We start from the raw sequence: 24,215 nt of genomic DNA on the forward strand, positions 1-24,215 counted from the left end.
GTTCGGGCGTACTCCTCGTCTCCCTGTCGATATACTCTTCCGGACAGTCCTGAATGATCCAGCTGTGGTCAGCTACGACAAGTATGTGATGTCTCTCACGAAGGATCTGAGAGAAGCTATGGTCATAGCCCAGGAACATGTCATAAAAGAACAGCACCGTCACACAGAGCTCTACAACAGACGAGTGAAAGGGCCCACCATTGATGTCGGAGACCGTGTGCTGTTGGCGAACAAGAGAGAGAGAGGAAAGAGAAAGGTGGCTGACCATTGGGAGTCTACTGTATACACTGTGGTGGATAGGAACTCTGAGACTCACACATACAGGATACAAGACACTGTCACTGGACGAGAGAAGGTAGTCCACCGTAATCTATTGTTGTTGGTGAACTTTCTGCCGGTGTATGATACGAGTGTGATCTCTGACCCAGTTTCATCCCTGTCTGCTGTTCATACATCAAATGAGCCAAGTGACATGTCCGTGTCGGAAGTGGAACAGGATTCCTTGCCTGGGGAAGTGAGTAGAGGAACCGCGTTCGGGTCGGAGAGAGTGGATTCCTGTCCTGGGAGTGAGGGAGGGGAGGTTGAAGACATGGAGTATGGGGGAAGAGCTGTTCGGGAGAGGGATGTTCCCTTGACTGTTCCAGAGCCCAAGGATCCCAAGGGAAGAACCCTAGAGTGGGTCACCCAGTTACCATTCCCTGACCACTCACGGACAGAGGCTACTAACACTGTAGTGTCTTCAGTCTCGTTTGCCCCTCAGAGGGTCCCCGAGCAGATGGCTGAGGAGCAAATGGTAGATCAGTCCATTAACTCTGATTCTAGATTTGTGGTTAGCGCTGATGATTGTACTGATGTTTCTGGTAACACAAATCAGACAGATGATGCTAGTGACACACAGCGTACTGACACTCTAGCTTCTGTTACACAGTGTGAACATCCTAGTACAGTCACACAGGTCAAGTCCAAGTTTGGTCGCCTTATCAAACCAGTTGACAGATTGATTTATACTATGTCAGGACAAGACATTATCCAAGACACTAAGTCAAACATTCGAGCTGTTTGTAGGTCAGTGTTCCAGGCTTTCCACAGTTAGATAAGCCGAAGCTCAGTTCAGTGCATGTATACACTGTGCACACTGACATCCTATGACATATAGGTTTGTTCGGTATTCTGATTGTTTCATAAGAGGTTGTGGCCTCTTGAAGGCTAGTAATACACAGAAAAAAGAAAAAAAATAGGGTCTTGTGGGGTGTAGAACGCATCCTACCGCCAGTAGTTGGTTGGAGAGGTAGTTTACCTCTCTTTCCACATCATCCTTATAGGATACTTTTCAAGTTGGCTGTCCTGTCCTTTGGCGGCCCTATGTAATAGTGTAAAAAGTAAAAAGTAGTATTTAAATGTATAGTTGCTGCTCAAGGTTGGCGAAATTCAGGGGAGGTGGGTGTAACAGAGTTGGGAATGTATGTTTAGTTGTGGTGAATGTAGATGAGTTTCGCCGTGCTTGAGCAGCCCTGGTTGTTGTTGGAGCCCCCCCATTGGAGTTTGGGTGTACTGCAGGTCTGCGCGTTCTTTTGTCCTTCTCTTGTTGCCGTACTTACGGTGGTACTAGAACATGGCCGCCATCTTCATGGGTATGTGCGCTATGTAAAATGCTCCTCGTGTTTTGTTGTTTGTATGGAGAATCTTGTAATGTAGGGTGAAAATGTTGGTGTAGTACTGTGCTGTTTGTTTTTACATGTATTGTGATGATGTGAAACAGAACATTTATTGTATGTTATTTTGAACGCGCAGATTCACAAGAGTTGCAGAACAGAGAAGAATTGTGTTTTATATGTCTTCTCTGCAGGTATGTCGCTCCACATGTTGTTTGTAATTGTTATTTGTAATGTTTGAGGGAAATTTGTGTTCGTTCTGTAAACAAATTATCCTGACGTGAAATATACATAGACGGTGGGACTAGAACATGGCCGCCATCTTCATGGATTCACAAGAGTTGCAGAACAGAGAAGAATTGTGTTTTATATGTCTTCTCTGCAGGTCAAATAAAAGAATTGAATGAAAGAAGTTTGGCTGTTTGACCATCGTTACACTAGACAGTAGGTTTAGCCCTCAACCTCCAAAGTAAGCAAACAAAAAGTCACTTAACTTTGGGAAGGGCGCTGGCTGCACCCTCCCAAGTTTCCCAACAGGCCTCTGGAATCACAACCCCCAGTGGTCAGACACGGACAGCTCCGTTGGTGGCCAGTCGTCCCTCTGCTCGGGACCACAGCTCGGCGCCTGGCGTGTATCAGGTGTTCTCTCGTTCCAACGTCGCAGGTCCCTCTGGTACTCGGCAGGTTTTCGTCTGGTGGTCGTCTAGTTGTCGCTCTCTGTCTCGTTGTACTCCCTCGTCGTAACCAGGGCTGGACTGGCCATCTGGCATACCGGGCATTTGCCCGGTGGGCCGCGGTAGTTTTGGGCCGAGCCGGCCGGCAAAATATTATTATAATTATTATTTTTTTACCAGCCGTGGGCCGCGGTAGTTTTGGGTCGAGCCGGCCGGCAAAATATTATTATTATTTATTTTTTACCAGCCGGCCCGGCCGAAAGCTACCATCGAACGGCCCATAAATCGGGGACAGCGGCCCATTGGTACATTTTCTATACAGACACTGGGCTGGCCCAATCAACAGAGAGAAGGGGGGGGGGGGTCAGGGGTCACGCAGGCACGCACGCAGCACCAGACCGCCGTCTCAGTTTCGCGGTAGTTTTGGCCCGAGCCGGCCAAATAAATTTAGCTAGCCTGGACATGAATGAGAATTCATAGTTTCTATTCGGCCAAAAACAAAAGAGTTTAGTTTCGTTTTCGTTTCTGGCTTGGTTGGCATTTAGAGGGTGTTACGCGAACAGTCAGTGGTCCTGTTCTCAGTTTCACCGAGTAGTTGGATCCGCTTAAAATGTTTTCATGGGGAGAGAACACGCGTTATGGCTTTGGTTTAGTAAAACCAAATGGTTTAGATAAGACGGACACTGACAGCGTTCATTTCACACGTTTGACATCTCAACTCAGGGGTCTGTGCGCCGGTAACTCAGTAGTCACGTTTATCAGAAATGACGGGAAAGTGTCCGTCGCTCGGATGCAAGAGGACCAAGGCATCAAGAGAACTGGACGACTGAGTAAGCTCCTTTCACATGTTTTTTTTTCCTTCAATTTATTACCAAAACATTTCTTGAACTAATAATTATACACAGTTCATGTGCACAGAGCGTGTTGACGATTTTATTATTATTAATTGTATTAAGTCACTGATTATCCCCCAATCCTTACCTGGGGGGTATTCCATCATTGTCGCTAAAGGAAAATCTAGCGAGATTTATCAAGAATAAGCATAGATTTTCCTTTATCAACGTATACGGAATACCCCCCTTAAATGTGCATGTTATGTACGCAGAGAGCGTAGACTGTAAGCAGCGGATACAGACTGCGAGTTGCGGGGATTCTTATGTTGTTCTACTGTCAGAAGAGGGCAGAGTTCACTCTCTCAACAAATCCAATGTTCCCAGGTGGGTTTTTTACATAATTTGTTACAATTGCCAATAGTATTAGCACATAATGTTCATGCTTAATGTTAATATATTCCTTGTTATTGCTGTGTTATTGTCTCAGACCCATAGATAACTTACAGAAAGGAAGGGTAACTCAGGTGGCGTGTGGAAACCAGCATTCAATAGCACTAACCCAAGGTAAATAACCACTGACATCAGGTTACAATCATATTATAGCATATAGCATATTATAATCATATTATCAACTATAAAAATGTATCACCTGCCGATATAAACTAACAATGCATATAAAAGTGTCCTGTGCATTTTCATTTTCTTGTACCTTCGATTTTCTGTTCAGATGGTCATGTGTTCACGTGGGGCCAGAACTCGAGCGGTCAGCTGGGTTTGAGGAAGGGCATGCCCAGCACCCTGACCCCCCAGCTCCTCAAGTCCCTCTCTGGGATCCCCTTGGCTCAGATCACTGCTGGGGGGGACCACAGCTTCGCCCTGTCCCTCTCCGGAGCCGTGTTCAGCTGGGGAAAGAACAGCGCCGGTCAGCTGGGGCTAGGGGACATAACAGGTAGAGAATACACACGCAGATTAGTGACTCACTTTATCAGTTGTATGGGATTGCTAGAAGCATGATCTGGTCTAGGGTTTCCCGAAAGCTTTGGAGCACCAAGATCATCTCCAAGATAAGCCCATTTAGGCAATGGATGCAAAGATGACCTTGGTGCTAAATATCTCAGTAAACTTACCCATTCACCCCCAAGTCAATATTGTGTATTGACAATAATATTTATATTATTATCAATACATTCTAAATCCATTTCCTATAGACAGACATGACCCAGCTCCTGTTGATTGTCTGAATCTGAAGAAGACTGTTGTCATTTCCTGTGGGGAGGGCCATACTGCCGTTTTGACAAAGGTGAGACTTATCTGACTCAACAATAGCTTCCACCACACTTCTGTATTCTTCATTCAAGTCATAGCAAACGCCCCCCCCAATACATATTCATAGCATATCTCTAGGCTATAGTAGTTTATGACTCACTTCATAGATGATAGATACAGTGACATCAATAGTAAGAAGAGAGACACTACTATGGTAGATAACTGTCTCAATTGTCTGCTTTTCTAGGGAGGTGTAGTGTTTACATTTGGCTCAGGATGTTATGGACAGCTTGGCCACAACTCTCTCAGAGACGAACTACGACCCCGACTGGTGGCGGAACTCTGGGGGTCAAAGGTGACTCAGATAGCCTGTGGAAGGTAGGCCCACAATCCTACACAGTCCTCACAATCACATCGTATTGTGTCATAAACATTAGTGTAAATGAAAATACTACTGCTGTTTAGCTATTATATCTTAGCATATGATTATTGAATCATATTGCTATAATTTCTTTAACTTCAGACATCACACATTAGCGCTGGTGAACTCCAAAAAGATCTACTCGTTTGGCCGTGGAGAGCAAGGGCAGCTGGGAAATGGAGTGAAGATAGATCAGGCGGTTCCTCTGCCAGTTCAACAACTACAGGGTAGGTAACAGTTCAGTTTAAGCCTTTCTGAAACTTGACATGCTAACTGGAAGTGTTTATACAATGTGTTGGGGAAATAGAAAGCTCCCCTGAGCCGTCCCGACTAAAGATCAGGAGGCAGAGTCGGGAAAGGTAACAAATGTAATAATGTCTAATGTTTGATCAACCTGTCAGACCACATAGAAGATCAGAACATTGAGAAAATCCTCGCTGGAGGACATCATTCCTTCGCACTGTGCTCATTAGCTCAGGTATTGGTACATTTAAGCTTTTCTTTATTAAGTCCTAGAGAAATGTATATTGCTTTAATAAGGTGTTTGTTCACAATTGTCATTACAGGAGTCTGAAAAAGGGTTTAATAACCCTTGTTCAAGTCTTAGCAAAGTGACACAATCATTAGATGATGAAACCATTGACAAATGGATCTCAAATGGATCTCAAATGGAATATGATTCTAAATCATGGAGGGAGATAAAGAGGTAAGTAGGGATGGGACGATTATCGTGATTATCGTTAATCGCGATAAAAACACACGCGATAACTTTATCGTGGAGAATTTTAATTAGTTGAATAATCGTCATAATCGTATGTTATAAATACATAGTAATATAATTTTGATTTCTCACATGAGCCGCGCGCGAATATCCTCACAGAAATTTGTCTCGCGGGATTGTTCAGCCTGCACGTGACTGTCAAGTCAGCGTTGTCAGTCAGTCACTAGTATGCTAGCATACACCATGGCTGCATCGGCCCCGTGTCCATTGTATCCTCCGAATAAAAAAGTGAAATCTGATGTGTGGAAGTACTTTGGCTTCACAAGTCAAGAACGCCAGGATGAAGAGCCAACATGCCGAACTTGCCGGAGGAAAGTGTCTGCCCCGAGGGCAAACACGTCCAATTTGCATGTGCACCTCCGTGACCGTCACCCTGCGTTGTACTCTGAACTCCAGGTAAAATGAGCCTGGCTTTACTAGTTAGTTAACATGTGACTGTGACATTCATCTGAATGCTCGTTAGCAACATGAATCATGATGCACTGATAGGGCTTACACACCGGCAGTTCCGAACGCGGGCTCATTCGCCAGACACGCGAACGCGAACCGGCGTTCGGAACTGCCGGTGTGAAAGCCCTATGTGTGAACGTGCAGGCTATCCTACTGTATACATGCCCAGCTCATGTCACGAAAGTGTCCTTATCTAGCTCTCAAATGGATTGAAATGAATGGATACGGATAGACTACGGGTGTGTGTGGCCACGGCATCCTATCCAGTCAAAAATAATTTTCAATGTCATAGAATTCGTTAGAATAGTCTCCGTGAAAAACAAATCATACAGTGAATTAACATTAAGTAGACAGAGCATCTTTGATTACAGCTTGTGCAAAAGTGAACAAAATAATGACATGGTTGAAGTAATGAATTAAAAGTATATAATAGAAGTAATGAATTATGAATGAATGAATGAATGAATGGTCTTTATTGTCATTGATATAAAAATACAACAAAATATAAGTTAAAGTGATTACAGTGTGTTTTATTGGCATTCTAAAGTTTTTTTTTTTTTTTTTTTTTTTAAATTTTTTTTTTATTCTCGCGATAATATCGTGGATCGCGATTATTTTGCCCACGATAATCGTGACATGACATTTTCTAATCGTCCCACCCCTAGAGGTAAGTAACATTGATACAAAAAAGTAATGTGGTTGTTTGATCAGACATGGCTACACTTTCACCAACCAGTGTACAAAACAACTGCAGAAAACTTCAAAGGTTACTAACCTTCAGTGTGTCTGTTTACTGAGCAGCAATAATAATAATAATCATCTTCAAACTTTAATTTGCAGGGAAATCACAGAGATCTTTTCCTCCGCGTCATGTCTAAATGGCAGTTTCCTTGACAAAAGGTAAAACCACACTACCTCCCCAGGAACATTTCTCCATAACGTAAATAATCTATGTGTATATTCAGTATTCGTTCTCTTGGTTTCATCACTAGTCAGGACAAACATTACCAAACCTCACTGAAGCGTTCTGGCCTGGATTTGTCTCTCGCTCGTCTCGCCTTCCAGAAGCTGGCGAGAAATGACATGATACTGACTGAGGTATTCTTCTACCAGGCCTTTCTGAATACACATCAAATACCAAAGGCACATTTCCACCCCAGAGATGGACAATGTAGTTTTATTCTATACTGACATCTTTACATACCTCTGCAACTATTTGACCTTTCCATGTTCAAAGACTTTTGAGTAAGTAGCCTACTAACCTATACGACTCCCCTCTCATGGTGCTAGGTTGAAGCGGTCGTCCAACGTATGCTGCTTCCCTCCCTGGGTGAGGAGCCCATCGGGGTGGAGGGCCTGAGGGTCTACCTGGTCATCCCGGAGCTCCTGCGGGTCCTGGTCAAACACAACCGTGGTACAGACCTCGCCAAAGCCTTCACTGCCGCCATCTTCAGACTGCACCCTGACAAGCTACAGGTCCTCGGTAATACCATCATCAATTTCCCCTCCTCTACTCTCTTGTCTTTTCCTCTTGTTATATGGCTCTCATATCAGTAAAACCCTGCGTTACATCTACAGAGGGTCTGTGGTCGAGTCTGCCGTATTTCTTCTTCCGATCAGTGGTAAAAGTTCTCCATTCTGTGTCAGTGCAAGAGTTCTCCATTCTGTGCAAGACAATAGTGAATTATGACGATCATAAACAATCACTGAAGATTACTCTGGGGGCTCTACAAAAGCTTTATGTGGTGAGTGTTGATCATAGAACATTGACCTGGTCTCATGAAATACTGACTTCAGACCACTACTGACCTAATACTGACCTAACGACCTCTCTTCACTGCAGGTCAACAGTAAAAGACCCGGAGGAATTGCAGTCAACACTTTCCATCTAAAAAAAGAAGTCAATTCTCTCTTTCAGACTGTGAGTACATCAATACAGACCTGAGGATTTGTTTTATTCTTGAACTTGTTAGTCAGTCCATAGTCAGCTCATAAGTGTAGTCAAACAATAGACACAACATATGTGTGGTGGCCTGGGAAAACCCGTCGGATGTCGCTGGCGTTCGTTTGTGGCAAAGAGCAAAAATAGATGGAAATTGCGATTTTGGCGATTTTGATATTATGTGGTATTCTAGTACTTTGAACTCCATACTACCTTATGGTGAATAAACATTTTAAGAAAACAAAAGAGAAAGTACTTATTTTTATGTTTTTGTGGTGGGTAGTTTGCTAGCGAAACAACGTCATGTTGAACGTGTCTCATTCTCAGTTAAGCAACGCACGCACACATGAGCGAAAGGAGAGACGATACTTCCACCTGTGTTATTGCCAGTTTACTGATGCTCACAATAAGCATAAAGTAATAACATCTTAACTAGAAGACACACAAATGGATCTGTCCCTCGCATACCGACGAGGCGAGCAGACTAACACCGCATCACAAGCAGACAAACGAGACCGGCCGATCTGCATAGGCTCCTCCCCCGACCCGGAGGAGAAAGGGGTAGTAATGACCTTTCACTTTTTTTGACATGATACATTAAAATGCTCATAACTTTTTAAAATAAAGGGCTATCTCAGTCATTAAACCAGTTATGAATAGCTGAGAACTTCTAATTTATGGAAATATTTAAAAATGAAAATGTCAAAATGCCACCATGTGAAGGGTTTTCCCAGGCCACCACACATATACAACGGGGCTGCTAACAAGTCTAATCACTCCCTACAAATACATGACTGAAATACATGAAGTTGTAGACCTGTAATACTCACAATACTTAATATTAATATCTTAATATCTTATATAATATGCATGTCAAGCTCTCTTTAATTGAGTGAGAATCCAATAATATAAGCACATGTTAAGTAAAAGTGTGACAAATGTGTTGCTAATTGTCTAGAGTGTGGATCGAGGCACATGCAGTGCCGCCGAGGGGAAACTTTGAATGATATGTTGATAATGTGAGGTCAACAGGTTAAGCATTTCTCAGGTCCTTACTTCAATTATGAAATGTGTAGTACATGTGTATTTCATATGTTTTGTTGTAAAAACAAATCATGTTTTAACAGTTTTGAATTTTGGTCCTGCATTATACAGCCTGATATCAGCTCACTAAGCATTTCCACCTCTCTCCAAACTTAGATCCAACATTTAAATGCTGAGATGATTATGTTGGGATTTATGTGGGGTCATGAATCCAATGCAACGGTCTGGCGTGCGGAGGTAAAAGGTCTTTGTCAGGTATATACTTTCATATACTTTCTTAACAGCATTTCCACCTCTCCAAACTTAGATACAAAGATTAGACCTTGGATACCATTGGATTTTGATGTGGTATGAATGCAATGACAAGGTCCAGATTGCTGAGCAGATGTTGATCGCAAAAGATCTTTGTCAGGTGTAGGGCTGCAACAACGAATCAATTAAATCGATAATAATCGATAACGAAATTCGTTGGCGACGAATGCCATTATCGATTCATCGGTTTTTTTTTTTTTAACTTTTTTTTTTCCCATAACAAACCTACTTCCTGTTGACGCACGCCACACTGTCTTGCGGCCGGTGTAGGCATCGCGAATCATAGCGCTACCTATGGCCGGAAAGGACAGAACCTATGACCGGAACCGGAAAAGTGGGAAAATCCGGTACCTACACCGGCGCAGCGGCTACATTTAAATCATGCTACTCAAAAGCCTTGAGAGTGAAGCTGTCTGCTGTCTGCTGTCAGGACATGCTAGTGAGTTAGCTAGCAGGGTTAGCTCGCTGCTGCCGCTAGCTGACTGTCACTACGCTGCTCGTCCAGCTGTAGTCTGCGTAGCTGTGCTGAGAACCAGAGCACTAACTATGTTTCTATAGAGGAGGGTTACACTAACTATGTTTCTATAGAGGAGGGTTACACTAACTATGTTTCTATAGAGGAGGGTTACACTAACTATGTTTCTATAGAGGAGGGTTACAGCTAACTTCCTATTGTTTTATTATATAAGTCCTGCTGGGCTCAGCCCTTCCATGGTCTCCTGCTCTCCATGCAAATGCGTTAGTGTGAGTTCTGGCGAAGCGTCAGCTAAATGACTGTAATGTAATGCGATAGCCAGTGAGTGTTTGCTCGCATTCATGAATTCAATATTGCATGACAAGTGTATTTAGCTAGCTGGCTAACGTCAGTGGTAGAGCAGAGGTGATAAGCTAAAGGCTAGCTAGTGGTAGCCTACCAAGCTACCCGTGAGTTAGAGTGAGACACTGACTGTAGCCTAGCCTATTGTATGGAGTGAGAGGACACATTGCATTGTTTTGGAGCATATCTGTTATATAAAAACATTAGTGTCTTGTCTGTAGCCTATATTGCACTTTGGGTTACTGACCTTTACATTAAGCAAAGTTATGACCTAAAACAATGCATGTATTGAGCTAGAGTTCAACTACTTTATTGAAACAATCTACCGCCATAGTCCATGGCCTGTTGTTAAACCTATTTGATGTAGCAAAGCCTTTTTTATTTATATTATTTTTTATTTTTTATTAATACTTATTCATGTTGCACATGTATATGTATAGGCCTGGCTGATTTAGAAAACATAAAATAACATTTGCAAAATAAATCTTTAAAAAAAAAAAAAAAAGTACTTTTTTTCAATTCTTTTTTCCGTTTTTTTTGGTAATCGATTTAATCGATTAACCGAGAAAAAAAATCGGCTGATTAATCGATTATCGAAATAATCGTTAGCTGCAGCCCTAGTCAGGTGTATACTTTGTCTTTCAATCACAAATAGTGTATATGTCTTAGTCCTGTAGTATCATGGATCCCTAACATATTTCATTGTATCTCCCATGTCTAAGGCCACCCTATCTCTGCTGATGGAGTATCCCTGTACCTTAGACACAGAGGACAAATGTGCACTGTGGAGGGCAGAACTCATCAAACTCAAACGATTCAACGTAAGCAATTGAATTGATACCACAAATTCCATTCATAGTTAATGACTACGTATCATTTGTAATTTTCACACCAATTTATTGATTATGTATAATAGTTTGTGTCAACAGATTAACATTCAAGATTCAAAGAATCTAATACCGATACCTCTTAATGATGATTGAAACCTTTGTCAAACTAATAGCGTTTCACCTTTTCAGCACGGGGTAACGTTTTGCACTGAGCAGTTTTGATGTATTAGTTAGGCTTAATTAAAGTAACATAAACCAAAGTTGTGATGTCTTTATCTCAGTCTGTTTACCTGCTGGAGAGCGAGAGTGTGTTTCTTCACAATACACTAGAAGTGGGTCGAACGGCAGTACTGAGTGATACCTTTCATTGGCTACGAGTAAACATTGGCTGCCCAATGATGCCTTTAAAGGTTTGTGTTCTCCTTTTTGAATTATGTAAATTAAGCAGCAAGACCTAAGATCTGGTTGGAGGCAATCTGTAAAATCTACATTTGTTTTATCTCTCAGGACATACTTAGCGAGGGAAGAGGTTAACATTAGTTAGATGTGTTATTCCTGTTTTAAAGGGGCACTTCACAATATTTTAACAACATATTCATTATCTCCAGCACCATACCAGTGTCTACATATGTGGAAACAGTACTTGTCTATGTTCTGCAGTCAAAGAGATATGAGAAAAGGTCCTACGGAAATTATCCCCGATGATGTAATCATGGGTAAACAAAATAAATCAGAAACTATGAGTTTCCATCCAGGGGGTGTGTGGCTGTAGTTTTTGAAAACGACTGAATTTATTAAGAAGTAATAATATATTTATTTTTTTATTAAATAAAATTAAAAAGAACGTAGACAATCTGTCACATGTTTTTGTAATTGTGCTGGAGATAATGAGAAGGAGAACAGGGCAAGGGATGTGGGAGGAAGAGGAGACAGGGGGACGAGAAGTGAGAGAAACAGGTGCGAGGATGAGGATGAGGTAGAGAAGGAGGTAGAAGAGGAGGAGGTAGAGAAGGAGGGTAAAAGAAAACATGGAGTGTTGTAATATGTGGAATATGATGAGAGGAGGGCAATTGTAAAACCACAGAAGAAGAAAAGAGGAACAAGCATCCTGATTGGGTAAATCAAATATCGTTGTTGTTGTTGTTGTTGTTGTTGTTGTTGTTGTGTGTATTTATTTTGTTTCAGCCACTCAAATGCTCTCTCCTGTTTCTATGTCCAGGTGAAGTTCAAATTGGAAGATGGTATGGATGACGGCGGTGTGTCATTGGAGTTTTTCACCCTCCTTGCGAAGGAACTCATCAGAAACAAAGATACTGGATGTTAACGAGGACTCTGGTCTGGCCTGGTTCACATGTAGATCTACAAATGTAGGTTCTGTATGAACGCTAGTCCCTCATTTTTCTCAACATTTAAAAGCATTTGAACCAACAGAAATATCCACAATTATATACTGAAAATATTGACTGGCTTTTTTTTCATTGATTCGTGTGCCCTATCCAAAGGACTACAATATGACTGATGATTTCTACTGGCTCGGAGTGCTCTGTGGGATGGCACTGTATAACCAGTGTTTGCTGGACGTCTGCTTCCCTCTGGCCCTGTTCAAGAAGCTCCTGGGTTTGAATCCAACATTGGATGACCTGAAAGAGCTGTCTCCAATTGAAGCAAGGTACAATTATTTTCTCTTCAACTGCTCTTTGTTGCTTTAGAAAGATGCCCTACCATTAATCTCAGATGTGTCCCGCCACAGTTTCATAAATAAGCAAAAGTATTTGTAGCGCCTTCTTTTTAGCAAATTTTTCAGCACTGTTCGCACTGTTGCAGAAAGTGTTCGAGCCCGCCAATAAAAAAATCTCCGCTAGCCCCCCATCCCGAGTCAATGTATTTGTTTTTTCTAAATCAGGGGCTTACAAGAACTGCTGAAGGAAGAAGAGGAGGTTGTAGAAGAGCTGTATTTGGATTTCACAGTAAGAGTTGATGCTTACATGTACACAGTAGTTTTACGCACTCAGACAGCCACAGCAGACAGATATAGTAAAAATATGTATTTTCTTTCTAAGGTGAAGGGTCAGACACTGATTCCAAATGGAGGGGAGGTCCCAGTAACCAAGGTCAACAGGTAGGTGATGGTAGAAATGTTTGGAATTAACAAGATAATGCTTAGGTTACTACACAGGCAGCGTTTATGTATACTGTAAACACGTCTTCTGTGTTGTTCACAGGCAGAAATATGTGGACTTGTACGTTGACTTTGTGTTCAACAAGGCTGTCAGGAGTCAGTTTGAGGACTTCAGGACAGGCTTCCTTCAGGGCTGTCCATTACAAGCGTGGAGGATGTATCTACCTGAGGAGCTGATGACCCTTCTGCATGGAGACGACAGCTACCGATGGGAGGAGCTGAGAGAGGTGATCGTCAAGGGCAGTGTCCCAATTGTCTTTATTCTATTCCTTGCATCCTTTATTCTATTCCTCTCTTTGCTTCCTTCTCAAAGCGTATTGTAAGAGGATGCTGAGGGAAGGACTCTTAGATCTTCAATGTGTTTTCAGAAGGAAGCGAGGAATAGAGGACTGTTGGGAGTTGGGACACATCCAGTCTAGTCTTGCACCACTAGTGCTGATAATAATCTATCCTCCTTACTGTGGAATGGAGCAACAATGCAATCAGTCTATTATTTGTATATCTATGAGAAGGAGACAATGATAATTCAGCAACATTGGTTCTTTGGCTCTTCCTCCCTGGGAAAGCTTGCCCTCTCCAAGACATCTCTATCACAGTAGACAACGCTACGATGACCTCCTCCCAGACAGCCAAGAACCTTTGGGTGATCCGTGACAACTGAACATTACAGCGAAAGCACACTCCTGCAGATTCTTCCTCTACAACAGCGGTTCCCAACCTTTTGGGACTCACGGCCCACTTTACAAATCTCTACAGTATTCGCGGCCCACTCAGGCCTAGCGCGCGGAGCGCTCAAAACAACGACGTAATTTCACCAAAAACTAGAGGGAGCGTGGCATAAAAAAAACGGTTAAACCATTAAAGCCGAGCGGCAATGTTTTATATAGCAGGTGATCAAATACCAAGATCGTAAATGTTGTATGTGTTCAATATTTACGACCAAACATCCTTATGTGTGTGGGCAACTCCCGACTCCCGACTCGGGTTGCCAGATGGGCTCGTTTTTTGGGGGGGTGGAATTAGCGGTTTTAGACTGTGGTTAGGGTGGAAAATGTCGATCCCATCTGGCAACCCTGTTCGCGAGTCCGATTGTGACGGGGATGGAATGTAGCCAATCAAGAAGCGAGCTGACTTCTTCTTTTCGGATGGAAATATCGGCGCACACCACACACAATACGATCAAGGCTGTTCAATCCAAGATTTTTTATCTTTTTAAAATTAAAACATTTTTGTAACAAAAAAACCGTCAATAAAAAAAAAAATTTGCCCATGATTTGGCGGCCCACTTGCAGTACTCTCGAGGACCACTAGAGGGCCGCGGCCCATAGGTTGGGAACCGCTGCTCTACAACATCAGAAGGATATGTCCATTCCTCACCAGAGAAGCAGCACAACTCTTGGTCCAGACACTTGTGATCTCCCGCCTTGACTACTTCAATGCACTCCTGGCCGGGTTCCGTGCCTCCGCCATCAGACCTCTGCAACTCATCCAGAATGCTGCTGCCATCTGATGTTCAATCTCCCCAAATTCTCCCATGTCACCCCCCTCCTTCACACCCTTCACTGGCTCCCGGTAGCAGCTTGCATCAGATTCAAGACACTGGTGCTCGCCTACCGGGCAACAAAAGAATCAACCCCTCCCTACTTGCAAGCAATGGTCATTCCCCAAACACCTGCCTGATCACTCCGCTCTTCCACCTCTGCTGGCCGACTGGCACCGCAGCCTCTACATGGATGCAGTGCAGTCACGCTACTCTGTCACAACTTTTCACTGTCCTGGCGCCCCGCTGGTGGAATGAGCTTCCCACTGCTGTCATGACTGCAGAGTCACTACCTATCTTCCTCTGTAGACTGAAGACCCTTCTCTTCAGGCTACAACTTAACTGTCCCTCCTAAGATCTCTACCCCCCTGTACAGTTTCTCTACTGTAAATATATTTTTAAAATCTGTTCTTCCATCTTTTAACATTATGACTGCCAATGGCCCCTGGCCCTAGCATAGAGTACTTTTTCTTGCTATAACTGATGGATAGATGTGTTTTGATTATATTGTTGTTTTAACAGAATTCTGAATATCAAGGATATAGTGACACAGATGAGGTCATCCAGAACTTCTGGAGTGTCTTCACAGAGTTCTCTGAGGAGCACAAGAGAAGGTTCCTAAGTAAGTGTGAATAGAGATAGAACTGGATCCATGGAGGATAGAACACTGTTCTATCTCTGATATCTAGCTGTATGTTATCATGATATTTTGTGTTATACCTAATTGTTACGGTCCTGTAGTTTTTCCTGGTCATGTCATGTGGTCAGGAAAACCTCAGGGCCCTGGCCATTATACCTCAGTGAGAGACTGTGAATAACCATACATTTCCATAAATGCTTCATCTAATGTATTGACATTCTTTGTTTTGCTAGAATTTCTGTCAGGAACCGACAGAGTACCGAGAGGTCGCCATTCCAAACTGCGACTGATAATCGTACGCTTGTCCCAGCCAGACACCGATGAATATTATCCAGAGGCCCAGACCTGCTTTGAAGAGTTACATCTCCCAAATTACAGCACCATCGACATACTACACGAGAGACTTCTTCATGCAATCACTCACTGTGATGTCATCTGGGAATTCTGAAAACTCTAGACATCGACAGGCCTTTTCTGTAGGGCCTAGCCTACTGTATATCAGAACAAGAATAAGAATCTAATGTATATTGTTATATCAGCTGCCTGGTCTCTTTCATCATGACAAATCATTATGGTGTAGTCAATCTACTTCATACATGTAATCTCTCATCGCTCAACAGTTCAACTAACAATCTGTCTGTAATGACCTATGGCTCTACTCTACAGTTTTAACATGGCCCCATGCACAAGGTTGACGAAACTGCTTGCAACTGTTTAGGGCGGTTGTGTTATACAGAATCGTAGGCCTACATTGAAATCGTACATCGAAATGTCGGCTACATTCCTTAAGTTATCAAACATGTTTTTCTGTTGTTGTTGTTATTATATGTACATTAAAAGCATTGCTTTTTACATTGAGCTGTATTCTCTGAACGACAATAACCGGCACGTTCCCAATAGTCATAATATAACATTTCTAAAAAGTTATTTTGATCATTATAATGCGCATATTCGTGCAATTACACACACTTTTATGCATATATGTACAGACAGTTATGAAATAATAAATTGCAGTGTCTCCCAATCCCTTCGGATTTTAAATGTCGGATCTGAAACTCAAATTCAATCTGTAAAATACAATTTCAAATTTTGCATACCAATTAAAAACGATTACATTTAGATTCAATTTGTGCTGGCACTATAATAGCTAAATGAATGTATCACCTGGGGTTGTTGTTGCCGTTGTTCTCCAGTGAGTTACCGATGTGGATCTCAGCTCCATCAAGCCTTTCAGGCCCGAAGTCTTCTCTGTTGGTGACGAACACAGCAGTGACTCTGTACACACCCAGCAGGTCCACTCTCCACCAGGGGCTCAGGTCCTCTTTAGTGTAGGTACAAGATCCTCTGTAATAGTCTGGGTCTCTGTTCCCATCATTGGCTCTACTAGCAGCACCATTACCAAGCTGTGATGACTGAGTGGCCACTCCCTCCAACGCCACGTTTACTGGAGAGAAATACAGAGAAATCACACATCACATCACCACCAGTCCTGATTCCTGTCATCATGAAATCCTAGAGGAGGCTACAGAATGTTAAATCATCAGTCAGTTGGCAGAGAAGAAAACTCATGTACATCTCACAGGATTAAAATAGTCAATCACATGACATTGTAATGTAACATGTAAAGGATGTTCTTACCTGTCAGGGCGCTGGCTGGCACACCTGGGAATACCATAGCAACTCAAATCAAATCACAGTCGATTTATCATATGCACAGCTACAGATACCAAACAGTCCAATCAGATGCTTGACACGAGCGACATCTCAACAGTGTGACTAAATAAGGACATCTCAACATCTCAAAATGTAACTATATAAGGACAGGAATGAAAGACAATAACAAACCAAATAGGCAGTAAGGCACGGTACAACACAATGTTCATATATATAATATTAATATTATATATTATATATTCATATTATATAAAGCCATCAACAATCTGGCCCCCTCCTACTTTGCCGACCTCGTCCCCCTCCACACCCCCTCCCGTTGCCTCAGGTCCCGTTGCCTAAGGTCGACCAAACCACCCTCAAGACCACCAGGACCAAGCTCCGGACCTGGGGTGATAGGGCCTTTTCAGCCGCAGCCCCGTCCCTCTGGAACGCCCTCCCCAACCACATCAGACAGGCCAACACCCTCCCAACATTTAAACAGGCCCTCAAAACCCACCTCTTCAAGCTCACCTTCACCAGTTAACCCTCTCCCCCTCCCCTTCCCATGTGTCCCCAGCACAACCTTAATTAGGCCCCTATACTTTCTTTTATTTACCTTTGTTTCTTTGTATTATTACTACTCAATCTTTTCAGTTTGTAAAGCGTCTTTGAGTCTCTAGAAAAGCGCTATATAAGTCTAATGTATTATTATTATTATTATTATTAATGTGTTATAATTATCTTGATACATTAGGCCCACAGTATATGATTATGTACATCTGTAATGTTACTAATTATATATTGTGTGTATTTAGTGTGGTTTTAGGATGTTTAACATAGTTTGTCCACTAGGTGGCAGTATCACCAAGGTTAATGGGTCACCTATAGGCACACAGGTTAGCAGAAAACAGGTGGTGTGGAGGTAAAGTCCTTGATGGCTCGGTCATTAGAGCATGGCACTCAGGTTGTGGGTTTGATCCCCACTGGAACCATATATACTGATGTATATATACTTAAAATGTATGCACTCATTGCAATGTAAGTCCAGCACAGGTACTATTACTGTAAGACACTTACCCATCACAGAGAAGAGAAATAGACCCCACTGTATGGCTGGTGGTTGGGGCTTCATTCAGGCCTCTGCACCTGTCTCTTGTCTGTACAGATGAAATAAGAACATCTACAATCAATCACCAGTTTGCTAGAACGAGAGTACCATCCTAAACTCATGAACGTAGCCGACAGTAGTGTAGAGATGGCTACGTGTGGATATCTTAAGGTTATAGGTTAAGGTTAAGGTTTATAACAGGCTGTAAACCCCTTATGCATCACTGTATGCTATACTCTCTGGTTAACTGGTCATCTCTCTCTATCTGCCGAACCCTTCACTGGTATACTTTCATTTACAAATCCATCCTTGGTCTGCTCCTATCCTACCTTTCTAACCACCTGTCACGCAAGCAATCCGTCTACGGCCTTCGCACACAGGACATCATCACATACTCCATCCCCTTAGTCCGGACCATGAAAGGCAAGAGGGCGTTCTCATTTGCAGCCCCTTCCTCTTGGAATTCTTTACAGAAGAGTCTGAAACTGTTTCATCTGATCCCTCTTTCCAGTTTCAAGCTCTTGCTGAGAGACATACATGTACAGTGCGAGTCTACGTATGATTTGTTCTTGCAATTGAGTTGACCCTCCCTTTTGCCCATTGCTGACCCCTCCCTGTCCCTAGCTCTTTAGCTGTCTAGTTTTAGGTTTTGTAGTTTTAGTTTAGTTTTAGACTATCTTAGACTGTTTTAGACTAGTTTTAGTTTTAGACTATGTAGTTTTAGTTTAGTCTTAGACTATGTAGGCCAGGTTTTGTATTGTATTTGTTTGTGGTGGATGTTGTTGTTGTATGCCTGTGAACAGGTCACACTTGAAAATGAGCCCTTGGGGCTCAATGTGTTTTTACCTGTATAAATAAAGGTTAAATCAACAACAACAACAAATCTTCATGTTCAAAATGTCGGCTACCTATCATATACATTGTGAATCTTTTACAACAGAAAACCCATTTTAATGTAATAAACTTCTGAGACGTATCCAGAATAATTAAACATTATTATATGTGTAAATATGTTGTTATTATGTTTGTAAATATTTGGATAATTTTGGTGAAGGAAATGATATAACATGCATGACGGAAACACACACAAACACACACACACACACACACACACACACACACACACACACACACAGAGATAACCTGTGACGATACTAACTGACCATCTAACAAAAGCAACACATTAGAAAGTAGTGAAAGTAGTACGGAGGACAGCACCTCACCTCACCACCAACACTAAATACATTTCAATATTATATTTAAACAAGTACTGGCACCTAAGATAAGAACAGGCAACTTTGTAATTCCACTTCAAGCACTTAATTAACTATTCAACACAATGTTATTCAAAATTAAAGAATTGCTCAGAAACAGACAATGAATTAAATGATCTCATATCATCTACAATCTACTCTATTGCTGTACAAGATGGGTACAGGAGACAAGCAGACAGCTATGTACTGTAACTATAATGATATCATTGGGAGATGTCACTCACCACTTTGTCGGGCGTCTCTCTCCTCTGTCTCTCTCTGTCTGTGAGGGGTCTCTCTCCTCTGTCTCTCTCTGTCGAGGGTCTCGCCTCTGTTCTCATAACACCATGCAAATTCATCTGGTGCAGATGCAAACTACTGTATTTTTTTGCTTAGAAGGAAAACACCTTCAGGGTGTCTACAGTCATGAACAAAAATATTGGCACCCCTGCACCACTGTTTGTAACATTGTTGCAATTATGCTTTGGTATTGACATGTTTACGTCTTTTGTTTGCATTGGAACATCACAAAAAAGCAGAGAGAAAAAGCCAAATCTGATATAATTCCACAGAACTCCAAAAATGGACTGGACAAAATGATTGTATTGTATATACCTACAACTTAATATTTGGCAGCACACCCTTTGGAAAAAAATAACTGAAATCAATTGCTTCCTGTAACTATGAATGAGTTGGTGTGTATTTAGGAGAACATATCTATAGAAATATATAGAAAATATAGCCTACGAGATAAGGCGTACATTTTTTGGGTGAACGCAATGCGCTTCCGTAGCAACGAAATTCCTCTGATGTTTTAAAAAATATATATTATTAATCAAATTATTCTTTTGATTAAAATGATTATTATATGAATACATTTGTGAGTAGCTCAGACTGGGTTCAACGTCATAAAGTGTCCAAGTCATTTGATTGGACAAGAGGCATTCCATGAACGCAGTTGTGACGTCTAGTTCACATGACATGGATGTTGCTTGTTTAAAATGTTTCTATTGATCGCAGACTATAACTGTTGGTTATGTTGCTAGCTCGAGAGCTTCTTAGAGCTAGCATCTGTACTAAGCTACTGTGCTACGCTATACGGCTACATGTTGAGGTTTATAATATTGTTATGAGTATCATTTAGTGTTTGAATATATTATTGAGTCACATTTGTATCCCCCAGAACATAACGTGCGTATTGCACATTAATAATCACCAGCCCCTTCAACCGTCATCATCACTGGAGTCTGTGTGTGTGGCTACTGTGGCTATACTAATCAGATATTATATGAATACATTAAATAAATAAATAATATTATATTACATTTGATATGTGCGTTTGTAAATTCGGAGCTCACACAGGGTTCAACGTCATAGAGCGATCAAGTAATTTGATTGGACAAGAGGCATTCCATGAACGCAGTTGTGTTGTCAGGGCCATTAGGCTCACAAGGCTACTGATGTGGTCTTGACTACCTGTCCACTTTCTCACCTGGTTCTTGCTCTCTCTCTCTGGTGTGCCGACACCATCCTGCTCTCTCTCCCCTTCTCTCCCTCTCTATCCTCTTCTCTCCCTCTCTATCCTCCTCTCTCCATTATGCAAACATAACAACCAGAGATTATAAATACTCTGGTTGTTATGTTTGCATTTTGGTTGACAGCACAATAGTATAGTATAGTGGATAGTGTACATTGCCTTTATTTATGTAAACCAGCTCTTTTCCCTTCTTGTTTTTAGTTTTTTTCCTAGCACCAGGGGAGCCCCCCCCTCCCAAATTTCGTTGTATGGTACCTGTACTATATCAATGACAATAAAGACCATTCATTCATTCATTCATTCATTCATTCAAGAGGGAGAGAGGAGGATAGAGAGGGAGAGAAGGAGAGAGAGCAGGATGGTGTCGGCACACCAGAGAGAGAGACAGCAAGAACCAGGTGAGTAAAGTGGACAGGTAATCAAGACCACATAAGTAAGTAGCCTTGAGAACCGATGGTTCTCCAGCCTAATGGCCCATAGGGCAGGAGGAGCCTGTCTCCTGTTTCCGTAGCGTGAGGCGGCTTAATGTACAAAATGTGTTCCAGACTTCAGGCAGTCATTGCCTGCAAAGGATTCTCGACAAAGTATTAAAAATGAACATTTTTATTTATGATTGTTAATTTGTTACTTTTGAGCTCCTGAAAATAGGGGACTGTGTATAAAAATGGTTGCAATTCCTAAATGTTTCAAACAATATTTTTGTTCAACCCCTTGAATTAAAGCTGAAAGTATGCACTTCAATTACATCTTGATTGTTTCATTTCAAATCCTTTGTGGTGGCATACAGAGCCCAAATTATGGAAATTGTGTCACTGTCCAAATACTTCCAGACCTAACTGTATATAAATAAATGAATGTCAATGACCCCAGGTGTGGGACTTTATTAGGTCAAACAGGTTTGAGGGGTCAGGCAAAGGACTTGGTGGAGTCAGGCAAGGGTCAGGCGATCATCGTTGTAATCCATGGAGCAGGGCAGGAACCGTGGTGCAAGGTGCTGGGCTGGAGGTGTCCATGGTGCTGAGTGCCCACTGATGAGCTAAATAAAACATTCTATTTCTGATGAGTCAACAGCACTAGGGCTCCTTCACAAAACACTTACTGGAATCTTCATACACTCTGTGAATTAGTCTTTACTTTCTGATGAGTCAACAGCACTAACCCCATCCAGTGCGACATGTAGATAGCATATATTTAGAATATGTAAAATGCAAACACCAGAAATGCAAGAAAGTATGAGGTATACCAAATGGAATTAATAACAAGTGTTACGACCCTTCTGTCTAGAGTAAAATAAGGGCCTAGGGTAGAGTGCACAATGTACAGGTGTGTTGCAACACAAATGCCCAAAAAAGTGTACAAGGGATCAAATCAATTAAAGTTTTATTTGTATAGCGCATTTCTCACAAGATGCGACTCAATGCGCTTCACGTAATGACAGATGTTCAGTGTCCAGTGTAGTGTAGTGTTCAGTGTTGTGTCCAGTGTCCAGGTTCCAGTGATAGCTTCGTCAAAAGGACGCAAGGGTAAAAAACCTGTGCACTGTGCATCAAGGAAAATTCCCCTGCAGCCCTCTAGTGGTAGAGCGACTACTTACCAGTTTGCCCACCAGTGCAAAGCCGCAGCCCCCCACAAGCCCCTCGGGGGGACCCCACACGCCCGACCCGCCCCACCACCGGCGCACCCGGCCCAGGCCACCAGGCTCAGACTATCATAGCCCTGCACGAGGCTAGCCGGGTCAGGTGCCCCAGCGGCAGAACAGACCAAGCACGCAGGCCGGCCGGGGGCCCCGAGGAGAGGCCCAAGGAGCCCGGCGCATGGCAGGCAAGCAGGGGCAAAAAACCTGTACACAGCGCCTCCAGGAAAAGTGCCACTAGACCGTAGGGGTCTAGCCGGTGTGTATCTTATAAGTGATGTCAGAGACCAGGAACAGTATAAAAGGCTCTTTAAAAACAGCAGGGTCCGATGGGATAGGATAGTACGATAAACTCTTGACCGGGGCTCCGCCCAGGGTTGACTCCAGACTGTACCCCGTCGCCTATGGGGAGGTCCGGCGCATCCTCACGACCCAGCGTGGCTCCAATCACTTAGCTGAGGACAGAAAAGAGTGACTCAGCAGGTTGCACGAGTGACAGGCAACCACACAGTCCACAGTCCATCAACTGGCTCTCAGCTATGCTAGACAGTAGGTTTAGCCCTCAACCTCCAAAGTAAGCAAACAAAAAGTCACTTAACTTTGGGAAGGGCGCTGGCTGCACCCTCCCAAGTTTCCCAACAGGCCTCTGGAATCACAACCCCCAGTGGTCAGACACGGACAGCTCCGTTGGTGGCCAGTCGTCCCTCTGCTCGGGACCACAGCTCGGCGCCTGGCGTGTATCAGGTGTTCTCTCGTTCCAACGTCGCAGGTCCCTCTGGTACTCGGCAGGTTTTCGTCTGGTGGTCGTCTAGTTGTCGGACCTCCAGAAGGCCTCCAGAAGGCCTTCGACACAGTAGATCACCACATATTGTTAGATAAACTGAAAGCAATTGGGTTCGATAGAACATCGGTGAGCTGGATGCAATCCTACTTAGAGGGGAGGGAACAGGTGGTTAGTGTGAACGGAACACTGTCCCCCCCCCTCCCAGTGACCTGCGGCGTTCCACAAGGAAGCATATTGGGACCTTTACTGTTCCTAATATATGTGAATGACATGTCATCAGCATGTAATTGCAATTTGTTCCTGTTCGCGGATGACTCGGCTCTGCTGGTCTCTGACAGGGACATATTGCAGGTGGAAAAAGCGCTAAGCACTGAACTGAGTAGAATCTGCATCTGGCTAGCTGACAATAAACTATCAATACACCTAGGTAAAACTGAAACCATCCTATACGGATCCCCATCTAAACTCAGAAAGGCTGAACATTTTAAAATAAAAGTGGGTAACATTAATATCACAAGAAAAGAGGATATTACATACCTGGGCTCCATCTTAGAGGCAAATCTTTCCGGAGATAAAATGGCAGCAAAAGTAATCAAAAAAGTGAACCATAAAACTAGATTCTTGTACAGGATATCCTCACTTGTCAGTAAAAACACACTGAGGACCCTATCAGGAGCTCTCATTCAATGTCACTTCGACTATGCCGTAACATCATGGTACTATAGAACCACAAAGGCCCATAAAACAAGACTCCAGACAGCCCAAAATAAACTGGTTAGGCTTCTGCTAGGCCTCAACCCTAGGACACATCTAACCGCTGCTCATTTTTTGAGCCTTGATTGGCTACGAGTAGTTGACAGAGTGCA

The 24,215-nt window shown here is 42.7% G+C and overlaps 2 protein-coding genes across 2 annotated transcripts; one reads left to right on the top strand and one right to left on the bottom strand.

The window, feature by feature from the left end:
- Positions 1 to 3,116: 3,116 nt before the first annotated feature.
- LOC308160804 (putative E3 ubiquitin-protein ligase HERC3) lies at positions 3,117 to 12,346 on the top strand (the record flags this gene model as incomplete). Its single annotated transcript, XM_080534741.1, has 12 exons — positions 3,117 to 3,156; positions 3,432 to 3,543; positions 3,647 to 3,723; positions 3,887 to 4,108; positions 4,368 to 4,459; positions 4,673 to 4,803; positions 4,949 to 5,073; positions 5,248 to 5,324; positions 7,368 to 7,560; positions 7,656 to 7,822; positions 10,915 to 11,013; positions 12,242 to 12,346. 12 exons carry the CDS (start codon positions 3,117 to 3,119, stop codon positions 12,344 to 12,346), a joined length of 1,440 nt encoding a protein of 479 aa, XP_080390867.1.
- Positions 12,347 to 16,541: 4,195 nt separating this feature from the next.
- On the bottom strand, positions 16,542 to 17,056 carry LOC308160805 (fucolectin-like; the record flags this gene model as incomplete). Its single annotated transcript, XM_080534742.1, has 2 exons — positions 16,542 to 16,825; positions 17,020 to 17,056. 2 exons carry the CDS (start codon positions 17,054 to 17,056, stop codon positions 16,542 to 16,544), a joined length of 321 nt encoding a protein of 106 aa, XP_080390868.1.
- Positions 17,057 to 24,215: the final 7,159 nt, after the last annotated feature.

The sequence above is a fragment of the Nansenia antarctica genome, assembly GCF_963989245.1.
Source record: "Nansenia antarctica genome assembly, chromosome: 6".
Classification (NCBI taxonomy): Eukaryota; Metazoa; Chordata; class Actinopteri; order Argentiniformes; family Microstomatidae; genus Nansenia; species Nansenia antarctica.